Raw genomic sequence first — 11,836 nt, forward strand, 5'->3', positions numbered from 1 at the left:
GTATCTTATGTATATATATTCGCATAATATATTGTCTTGTAGTATATATATTGTATCTTATGTATATATATTCGTATAATATATTTTCTTGTAGTATATATAGTGTAGCAATTTCCTCATTTGAAAGATCTAAAGCCTTATAAATATTTGAATACCAAAAATGAGGACCTCCCAATTTCATTGTAGGATTTAGCATTGCAGCAAGACCATAAATAGGAGGGATAGGAAAAAAATATTTTTTAAACTTTTGTTTCATTTCATTTATAGCAAGTTCATAAATGTCCCCACCCTCACCAAATTCAACAAACAAATCAGATAGTGCTGCAATATAAACTAAACAGTTTGAAATAGTAGGATAATATTGCCCAGAAAATGCATTTGTAGCAATTTGAAAATGTTCTAAAAAATCTAAAAGAATTTTAACATTCGTCCAATCTTGAGTAGTAAGCATTTCATCATCATCCTCACCACCTACCCGAGAATTAAACGTTGCATTAATTGGGTTTCTATATTCATATGCAACTACTAAACTTTCGTACATACAATTCCATCTAGTCGGGCAAGGTTTAGGAACCTTTCTTTCTCTAAGGCCATATTCATCACATTTTTTAAAATACTCTCTAAGTCTACTTCTACGGTTTGAATAAAAAAGCCAATTAAGAGCCATTCTAACCTTTTCAATTTCTATGTTTAAAATTCGCATACCATCACCGACAATTAAATGATAAATATGACAAATACATCTAACATGGAAAATATTAGTAAATGCAGGATTTAGTGTTGTTGTAAGCATGCCTATAGCACTAGTGTTACTAGAAGCATTATCCATAGAAATTGCCATTATTTTATCGCTAAAGCAAAAATATCTACAAATATCTGCAACAGTGTTAGCTATAAACTTACCTGTGTGACGCGAATTAATTATTCTATATGCAATTATGCGTTTTTGCATTATCCATTCCTCATCTATCCAATGACTTGTAACAGTTAGATAATCACAATCATTACCACTTCTACCAATATCAGTAGTAATAGAAATCCGATTAGGTATATGAGTAAATAAATACCGCAAATATTGTTCATATTCATGTTTGAATTTATAAATATCACTCTTAACTGTTGCGCGAGGCCAACCTTTATAAGTAGGATTAAAAACTCTTCTAATATAATGAACCCAATTAGGATTAGAAGCAAAAGTATAAGGTAAGCACATAACAGTAATCATCTTTGCTAATTCTTCACGATCTCTATTTGGATCGTAATATAAAATACCTCCGGTGACAGTGTTAATTCCTGGTTGAACTAGATTTGAACATGTACTAGGGTTAACCGCATAATCTACACTTGTCCCCTCTAGTTGCGCTTTCATTTGAAAAAATCTAGCCTTATCTCTAGGGTGTGTTTTTATGTGTCTAATCAAACTACCCGTGCCGCTACGGTCTCCAGTGTATTTATGCGACATTAATTTCCCACAAGTTTTACACTTAGCCTTATTTTGTTCTCTTACTTGAGTAAAAAAATTCCAAACTAATGATGTTTCTAGGCGTTTAGCAGGTTCTCTATTAAAAGTAGGAGTTTCTACAGGTGGGTCGACCGGTGCATCAGTTGGGTTATTAAGAGGACTAGTAGGTGTATCATCTAAATCCGGTGCTTGGGTTTCATCATCATCCTCATTTTCCTCATTATTTTCTAAGATGGTTTCATTAGGATAAAGAGCATTCATAATTTCATCATCTAATCTTTCACCTGGTGCAACATTATGGTAAAATTCACTATCGGTAAATTGAAAACAAGGGTGATCACTATCAAGAATTACGGAAGGAGGAGGACGTCTAGGTTGGCGACTACTTTCAACTTGCTTATCTTTTCTAGGTCGGGGAGCCGGGGGAAGGGTAGTTGGTTGGCCACTACTTTCACCGGTTTTATCTTTTCCTTTACCAAACATTTTTTTCAAAGTAAATGCCATATTAATTATAATTATGCAAACTAAACCACACAAAAATATATTCTTAAAACGTAAGAGTTGAAACGAGTTTACCGGATTGCCGAACAACTTCTTGAAAATTGAAAATCGTTGAACACTTGAAAACTTCAATTCAACAACTTCACAATTTTTCACGAAATTTCAACAATAGATTAAGTAATTGTAGTAGAGAGATTGAGAGATATTGATGAATTGGTGAATAAAAATGAAAGAATGAGGGGGTATTTATAGTTGAGAAATGGGGAAAAGTGTAATTATATAAAGTTTGGGGTTAAAATAAAGTTTGGGGGCCAAATGGCCATTTTCTAAACTACCAAACGGTCAAAAAAAGCCCCAAACGGATACTTTTTAAATATGGCAGTTGGGCTGTTTTTTAAAAAAACAATTTTTTTTTAAATTATAGCCGTTAGGCCCGCTGGGCCCGGACCAGGCCCGCCAGCCGGTCCCGGGCTCATGGGTTTACCAAACAAGATCGGCCCGCCTCGGGCTTTAAGAGACCACCAGGACCGGCCCACCAGGCCCGTGAGGCCCGTTAAGACCGTGGGCCCGGTTCGGGACCAGCACACTGTGCAGCATTACTACCACCTCTCACTGATCACGCTGTAATGTCTCGACGAATCAAATTCCTCCTAAAAGGAGGCATCAAGTCCGCTCACCAAGGACGCATCCCGTTGCGACCTCGACGAGCGGAGGGACTAACTGTATGAGTCCGAATTTGATCGACCACGGCCTATCGCGAGTATGATAGGTGACCGAAAACCCACGAGTCGACACAGGGGTACGACCCAGAGGCGGAAGGAGAGACGCCACCGCATCAGCACTAGATTTGGAGAACAAGATCTCTATTGGGGTCGTTTTTACTCTAATCAACATATGATATTTCCGTCAGTTTTAATAACCCGTTTATTTGTTCCACGTCCATCAGTTGGACAATAAAGTATTTAATGCAAACTTAAAGGATCATATATGCTCAAGATAGTACAACAGGGACGAGGATAAACTTACCATCAAATTTAAGGGGACATTTGAATGGCAGGGAAACTTGTTTGGTAACATGTAATTAATACTAACAAAGAAACTTTATATTTAGTTTAGTGGTGTATTACATAGTTAGTTACTGGGTTTAGTACACAAAGAGATATGTATTTTAACAATAGTAAGTGATATGCCAAATAAACAACAACATACCCGATGTGATTTTGATCACTTTTAGTCCATCTGGCTGGCAAAAAAACATAATAAAATTTGTATATTTTTTGTATATAACATACAGAAATTTGTGTGCGTATATATATATATATATATATATATACATACATATTTTTTCAACTATTATTTTGAGAGCAGCAATATAGTATCATATTCCTTGTGATTTTTAGTTTTTATAACTCAATACAATTTCCCCAAAATAACCCATTTCTTCAACATAAAATTTACTTGGTCAAGGAGTATATCAGACTTTGCCAAATTTTGTTTCATTTATTAATTTAAATGCCAAGCACTTAAAAATCCTGCTTATCACAATATGTTCTAAAAGTTCACACTAATTAGAGTCCACCTTGTCACACCATGTAGTCAAATTCAAGTTTTGCTTTAAACTCCAGGGAGGTTTCTTTTCATTGTCAACATTCAGGTTTGCAGTAAATAGGAAAAGAAAAGAGAAAAAGTTTGATACACCCCCATGAGTCAGAGGAAAATATATTATCTAAAAATGAATTTGACCACAAGATTTTGTTTATCTTGGATTTAATACACTATTAGGCAAATGAACATAAATAAACAGAGAACAAGAAAGTAAAAAAAGAGAGGAAAATCAAGGCAATAGTACAATCTACTAAGAGTTCGAGCCAAAATTGAGTTGGTGCAATTATTTTTTTATAACTGTGGCATCTGAGCCAGCTTGCGCCCACCTCGACTACCGCAGGATAGCTGTTACCTCTCACCAGCTGATGTAATTAATTTAAGCAGGACAACACTGAGGTTCAAAATTTCTTTGCCTGACCAATTCATGCATGTCATGGACTATCTTAAATACAGCATCTGGCCTTGCTAATCTTAGAGCATTTTGAGACATTATTCTGAGTTCATCTTGTCTTGGACCAAACCACTGAGCTACTATATTGGCTATCTTTTTAGGTGACTTTGAGAATTTCCCACATCCGTTCTCGATAACATATGGAACGTTTCCAGCTTCCTGCAGTAGATAAAACAAACGTATGGAGGATAAGAAATTAGAATAGGTTGAAAAGACTCCGGACTTGAGCATAATAGGAAACATCTGCATTGACAAAACAAATGAACCGAGATAAAAGAGGTGATGTTCGTTTAGTCAAATTATGCTAGTGTGCGGTTGTAGTAAAACATTAATAAACACCATGCAAAGCATTCAAAAGCAGTGTGTGAAAAGTTTAACAGAGATTTACAAACTAAATTATTAAGAAGATGCAACGTTAAGAAGGATGCCATCAGCCAAATAAAACCAACAAACCAATTATAATCATTAGTTTGAGGGTTACGATTAAGAGGATAACTCAAGACAAACAACAATCAGACGTGTAGTAGGGTAATGTTTCCAAGATTTAAAAAAAAGGTAACTGCGATGTGGAATACTAAGAGAAATTAGCAAACATCATGATGTAAAGTGCCTCCGTATTTGTACAGCTTTTAAAGAGGTAGCTAGGAGCAATGAGAATTAATATTTGAAATGGAAAGTTTTAAGAAACCTCCACTTCCAACCAAGAGGTTGTGAGTTCGAGTCACCCCAAGAGCAAGGTTGGGGAGTTCTTGGAGGGAAGGATGCCGTGGGTCTATTTGGAAACAACCTCTCTACCCCAGGGTAGAGGTAAGATCTGCGTACACACTACCCTCCCCAGACCCCACTAGTGGGATTATACTGGGTGGTTGTTGTTGTTGGAAAGTTTTAAGAAAGGAATATTATCTAATAAAGAAAACAAAGATCAGCAGTTTTCTCTCTTGGCAAGACACAAGTAATCGGATGAACCTCATAGAAAAGGTATTCAGAATGCGCGGAAGACAAAGGAAAAAGGAACTCCTAAAGAAAGAACCAAATAATATACTGAATGCTCGATATACCTGTCCAGCAATGTAATCATTAAGAATTATAGGCAGTCCTCGAATCACGGCTTCTGCAATAGTCCCCGGCCCAGCCTGCAGAAAACCAGAATAATTATAGTATTCTTTTTTTCTTTTTTCACTTTGAGGCGAAGGGGTTATCTTATCCTCCCTTTTCTATTTGGTTTATTGAAGTAAACAGCTAGAAAGCAAGTGACAAACCTTAGTGATAATACAATCACAAGCGCCCATACATTCCTCCATTTTAGTGACAAATCCCTTTACCTGAAACATGACATAGACACGCCAAGGACACACATAAATGTTCGAGCATGTAAACTTTAGTCAAAAGGTATATACTATGTACATGGGTATTATATGTCAGTCACTCACATATACAGTGAATCTACAGCTCACAAGTAGCAAAATGTTACACTAACTGGTTAAAAAGAAAACCATCATGCTTTAAAATTACGAAAAATTGACTATAAACCCTAAGTTAAAATGTAAAACGGACAATTATCTGCATTCGTTATTTTAAGCATCCATTATGTGGTCAATGACTTAATATTTGAGTACAAGAATGTGTGTAAGAGAATTTCGGGCAAAGACGGAGGTTTGGTATCAACAACAGGATTGAGTGATTATTGGATACCGAGCTTATTACACCAATCAAAATGGAAGGGAAAAATAACGGGTTTGACAATTCAGTGTTTCCTGAGTGATTTAACAATTTCAGAGACCTTTCAGATGATACAACAGCGAGATAAGCGTGAAAATGCCAGGCTGGCAAAATGTTTCGAGCAATACCTGAACAGGAATTTTCCACTGCACTGAAGTCAATCTGTTGAAAAGCTTCTTATTACGGCCGCATATTACTAGGACCTGACCTATTGGCTCCCCATGAATTTCATCATACAGTGCATCTCCAAGTGCTCGAGCAGTTGCCTCTATTGGACCCATCCCTTCCCCACCACCCATCAACAGTACAGCTGGGAGATGCTCCTCCATTCCAAGTTCCTTCCTCAGTTCAACCTGTAAATTGGATTAGAGAACAGTCTAAAAAGCACTGATCATGTGACCGATAGCGCAAAGAATATGAGAGAATACGATACAGAAGTATGATAACAGGGCCCACTATTTCCATGTACCCTGTGGAAACTGGAGGAATTACACTTACCTTGGGAGGAACCGGCTTCACAAATGATGGCCGTACGGGAAGCCCGTAAACTTTTAGTTGATATGGCTTGAGACCTGCTCTCAGTGCTCGTTTTGCTACCTCTTCTGATGGACAGTAGCACCTAGTAACGAGTTTGTGAAACCTAAATATGAAATTCAAAACAATATTATTAGTATTACAAGGATCAAGATAACTAGAATTTGTTGAATAACCATAAAATATACCATGTAGGATGACAAGTGCTTAAATCTGTTATAACAGTTGTAAATATGATCTTCTTCAAGAGACCCTTGGACCTCAAGATGCGAAGAGGTACATGCTGCATTAGAGGATGTACACTGATAATAATATCAGGTTGATATTTCATTAAACCTTTGGCAACCTCGCTGCACAAAGTAGGATAGAAGGCTTGTTATACAACTGAAGCTGCTACAAGGAAAATAAGAACTAGTCAGCTGTAAGCTGGGTGCAGATACACATATTAACGTTCAACCAGTCCAAGTATATATTGAAAACACGGAAGGGAAACATTTTTTGGGTAAAAAGAATCAATACAGCAGAATGGCATAAGCTCATAATATCAAGAGATGAGAAAAATCCAATAGAAATGACTAACTGAGAAATAGGGGAAACATAAGTAGAGAACTGATAAAATTGTCCCATGCAAATTATTGACTAAAAAATAGTGCACCATACAAATTGAGTCATGTGTTATGTCAAGAGGCATACTTTTATACAGGTTTAAGTGACAAGACTCCTGGGGTGAGAAGCAAGATGCAAGAAGAAAGCCTCACCTAGTAAAATACACATTCCATAGAAATAAAGTTTACTTATCATATATGAATTTAAGATTTACAACACCTAATTTAAAATTAATAGTACTAATTTAGCATCCAATATACTATAATAGCTATATTAATCCCAAACATCATTTAGTTAACTTCAATTTTCAAATTAATCTCCTATTACTCTTTTCACTCTAGTGACGGCTCTTTCATATGTTCTTTATGGCATTTATATATTTAATATGAATTCCTTTCTTCTCCAACATCCACCAGAGGACCTTCCGTGGTACTCTATCATATGCTTTCTCTAGGTCAATGAACACCATGTGTCGATCTTTCTTCCTTTTGCGATAAATTTCATCAATCTTCTTAGCAAGAATACAGCCTCTGTTGTTGATCTACCGGGCATAAATCCAAACTGGTTCTCTGTCACTCCTTTCGTGTTCCTAAGTCTACGCTCTATCACTCTTTGTCGGGGTTTCATCGTATGACAATGAGTTTAATGCCACGATATTTCGCACAATTTGAATATCTCCTTTGTTCTTATGAATTCGGATCAAGGTACTCTTCCTACACTCTTTGGGGCATCCTACCACTTCTTAGTATAGCATTAAATAGCATGGTGAACCATTTTACTCCTAATTCTCCAATACACTTCCAAATCTGTATAGGAATACAATTTGGACCACACATTTTTTCTAATTTTCATATTTTTCATGCCATCTTTTACCTCTATCAGCCTAATAATATTACTGCAGCTAAAGCTTCTATAGTGTAGAGGTCTAAATGTTTATTTTCTTGGTTTGAGTTGAACAATTGATCAGATAGTCTCTCTATCTCTCCTCAATCTTGTTATCTCCTATCAACACTTCTTGAGAATTATCTTTAATGAACTTCACCTGGTTTAAATCCTTACCCCTCTTCTCTCTCAGTCGTGCTAGTTTATACATATTTTCTCCCCTCTTGTGTCCCTAGCTTTCGGTACAAGCCATCTAGAGCTTTCTTCGAGCTTTACTAGTAACCTTCTTAGCTTCCCTCTTCTTTTTCTTGTATTCTTCAAAGGCTTCTCCATCTTTGATTTTAGCAACTTCCTATAGCACTCTCTTTTAGCTTTAATAATCTTTGTACCTCCTCATTCTGACCAGGATTCCTATGTTAGAGGAGGTAGAGGTGTTGAGTTTGAGTTTTACCGCCACCTATTATCAATTGACTAAGTATACAATGGATATACTAGAAGAAGCGGGTTTGCTAGATTGTAGACCTATTGACTTGTGATGAGCAATTCACATTACATATTGCTTCAAATTTTGTGTTCACAAAAGAATGGAGTACATAGAGATAGATTGTCACTTTATCAGGCTACAGATTGAGCCATGAGATACTGCTACAAGCCTCGTCAATTCACATGACCTTTTTTTTTAAAAATAGTGGTGCTAAATCCTACCAGCACAGTACTGGGTAACTCTAACCCACCAAGGTGTAGGCAGATAGGAAAGAATCACCTAGTATATTTTTTTCTCTACTGGGATTGAACCTTGATCCCAAGGTTCAATCCACTTTATTGATCACTAGGCCATACCCTTAGGTGCAATTCGAATGGCCACTTAGCAAATATCCTCTTACCAAATTAGGAGCACACAATAGGTACAATCCAACTTAAGGAGTGGAAAGAATCGTAAAGATTATGGACATTAAGCCTAACATAACCTCGAAAATTAACTTATGAGATGATGATTCTAACACCATATAAGCAGATACTTACTTTAATTGATTAAAGAAAATAACAACTCATTCCCTCACTGTGAGATACTTAACAGCCTCTGCCCAGAGCTGAACATCTGGAGCGGGAATAATATAACATGGGAGTCCAATATTGGGTAAACTAATAACGCAGATGGGTCCAGCTCTGATACGATGCAAAAAAAATGGACATCGCACAACTCAACCCTAACAACTAGCTCATTAAATGAGGATACCCCAAGACCATATAAAGAGACAACAGTTCATTCCCTCAACCGAGACTATTAAATGGATGGACATAATATTCCCTAATGTAAATCCAAAATTTCAGATTACCCATTGATACAAAAAATTCGTTAAGTGTATCATATTGCAATTAATACACCTTTGACTTTGACAGCAAAAAGCTCTAGATAGAGTAGTTTAGAGTACAAGGAGCTCTAAGTTGGACGTCAATAGATTATGTTTATCCATTTGTATCATAAGATTATGGCTTCTCATAGGGTGAGCAGTCCAACTTCGAAACTAGAATACTCCATAAATCCTTGCTTCACATTGCTCTGCCATTTTAAGTTGTGGATGATCGTTTTCAATGACACTTTTGAATACATGATCGATCAACATAAATTACAGAAACCAAAAGAAAAGGAAAAGACACCCAATCACTTAACACTGACAGAAGATAAGGAATTAAGAGTCAACTTCTTGTAATGCTCTTTGAAATAAGACCACTGGAGGTGGCTTGTCATTAAATGATAAGCAGCTTCTCGAGATAACAAATTTGCTAGAGCCACACATGAAAATGTACCAATGTTCAAGTTCACGCTCATGGTTCAGTTAAATGCTAATCAAAAGCGATGCAGACAACAAACACATTAAGCCTGATAGTGATATAAAGCACATATAAAATAAAGATGCAGATTGCAGCATAAATATTACCAATATTCTTAAACGAATGCCATACCGAATTCTCTTTCAATAAATATCCTGCAGTAACTACCACAATAACATAACATTATTTTTTGGATAAACAAAGAATCTTAGCATTTTGAAACATACAATATCTTGCAAAATAGACACTGTACTATGATGATTAAGGAAGGACTATATATACTACTGTGGCAAGAGCTACCAATTGTTTCATCTATCAAACACTGAGTCTTAGTTATGTCAAGATTACATCAATTCGTGCTAACCAAAGAAGTCATTCTTACCGAGCAATAAAAGTAGATGTAGCAGCAAAATTGGTCTGATGAACTAAACGAGGAGCAGTAGCATAATATGTCATTCTCCACAGAGAGCCATGTTTCACTAAGAAGTTGTAACTCCGTGGTAGTTGGTTAAAAGGCCATGGTGTATGTTCTGTCCACAAATCAGTAATGAACACCTGCAATGCACCCTCTTTAAACGGATACAACAACATAATCAACACACATACTCATGTATCTCATACTTTATCATATTTGCTACACATATATCCACCACTTATTGGCATAGGAGAATCTAGTCCTCGCAGCACATTCAACCAAATCCATCGCTTTTGGTTCAAACATGTATACATATAAGGTCAGCTCGGTGCACTAAGCTCCCGCTATGCACAGGGTCCGATGGAGGGCCGGACCACATTGTGTCTTATGCGAGCAACCTTACCTTGTATTTCTACAAGAGGCTATTTTTTGCGGCTCGAATGCATGACCTACTAGTCACACTATGGCAACTTTTACTGTTGCACTACTACTCTCCTTCAAACATGTATACATATACAGAAAAGTATATAAACTAGTTGTACTCATTCGGAACACACTGACTCTAAATCCTGGATTTGCCTATACTTAGTATGCGAGAAGTCAAAAGGAGTCCATCAAAACTAACCTGATATTTATCTCCAAATTCTTCATTGAAAGCAGACCTAATAGCTTCAGCAGAGGCTCTGTGACCCCCACCAGTATCACTCATCAAAATAAGCACCTTTTTCGGAGGTTCCGATTCGACACCATTGTCAGGTATTCCCTCATTCTCTACTACACTCCCCTCTTCCCTAACCCCATTGCTCTCTCCACAATTAACCCCAACTGAGGCAAACCCAAGTGGGATTTTCTCACAATGAAACCTAATAGCCTTATTAAACTGAAAAAGAACTCTACTAAATGATGAAGCACTCTTATTACTAATACTCAAACTCAATAAAGGTGAAGCCTTTGGCTTATTCTTGTGATTCAAAGAATCTTTTTTTACATTACAATCAAAATACAAGTAATTAGACAGCAAATTTGAATATGAATCTAAAGTGAAGTTACTTTTGCTGACTCTACTACATGAGTTATTAAACACAAAAGAGCCTACTTGAGATACAAAACCAAAGGGGTTAGTGGGTTCTTGAGTTACAGAAGAAGAATGCTGCATCATTTTTACTCTTCTGTTATTGGGGGGAAATGGTTAAAATCAGTGGATAATCCAAAAGGGTGTTTATATATAGCATAAAGATTGGATTTTTAATTTTTTTTTCCTGGGCATCAAGAATCTTTACATTACATAGCAAGAAAAAGTTGAGAGCGAAAAAGGGTCACTAATAAAGAGCCAAGTAAGATTAAAGGCACTGATGTTGAAAGAGTGTGTATGTGGGTGAGAGTGGGGCGGGAGTGTGTGTGTGTGTGTTTTGGAGGAGGATAGAGAGCCACAAGGAGAGGATTTAGTGGGAGGATGTAATATGCCAGGGGAATTTTCTTCTTTGTAATGCTCACACGACAAAAGCTATGGTACCAGAAAATAGATACCAAGAACTAGGTTTTATTTTTCTCTTTTTTGTCAAAAAGAATTAAAGTTAAGTTTGCCCGTGTAAACGTGAATGTAGATACTTTATTTTATATAATGTCGGCCTAAGATAAATTTAAATAAAATAATATGAATATTAAATATTCATATAGCCGATTCCAACTAAATTGAAGTATAAGTATTACTGTCACGTAGTGGTGTTCATCGGTCGATACGATACGGTATTTAGACATTTCGGTTCGATATTATTTGATTTTTTAAAATACTATACCAATATTATACCTAATTAAATTCGGTATAGTT

The 11,836-nt window shown here is 36.4% G+C and overlaps 1 protein-coding gene and 1 non-coding gene across 2 annotated transcripts; one reads left to right on the forward strand and one right to left on the reverse strand.

Annotated features, from left to right (window-relative positions):
* The first annotated feature begins 2,277 nt into the window (after positions 1–2,277).
* LOC138884467 (small nucleolar RNA SNORA16B/SNORA16A family) lies at positions 2,278–2,371 on the forward strand. Its single transcript, XR_011404659.1, has one exon. It is a non-coding gene; the product is annotated as a small nucleolar RNA SNORA16B/SNORA16A family (small nucleolar RNA).
* A 1,280-nt stretch (positions 2,372–3,651) lies between these two features.
* Positions 3,652–11,505, reverse strand: LOC104220710 (probable monogalactosyldiacylglycerol synthase, chloroplastic). The gene is made up of 8 exons (XM_009771627.2): positions 10,634–11,505; positions 9,976–10,148; positions 6,461–6,622; positions 6,237–6,378; positions 5,867–6,091; positions 5,279–5,341; positions 5,078–5,152; positions 3,652–4,178 (listed from the first exon to the last, which is right to left on the reverse strand). Exons 1-8 carry the CDS (start codon positions 11,165–11,167, stop codon positions 3,945–3,947), a joined length of 1,608 nt encoding a protein of 535 aa, XP_009769929.1. The 5' UTR covers positions 11,168–11,505; the 3' UTR covers positions 3,652–3,944.
* Positions 11,506–11,836: the final 331 nt, after the last annotated feature.

The sequence above is a fragment of the Nicotiana sylvestris genome, chromosome 12 (genome assembly GCF_000393655.2).
Source record: "Nicotiana sylvestris chromosome 12, ASM39365v2, whole genome shotgun sequence".
NCBI classification, from domain to species: domain Eukaryota; kingdom Viridiplantae; phylum Streptophyta; class Magnoliopsida; order Solanales; family Solanaceae; genus Nicotiana; species Nicotiana sylvestris.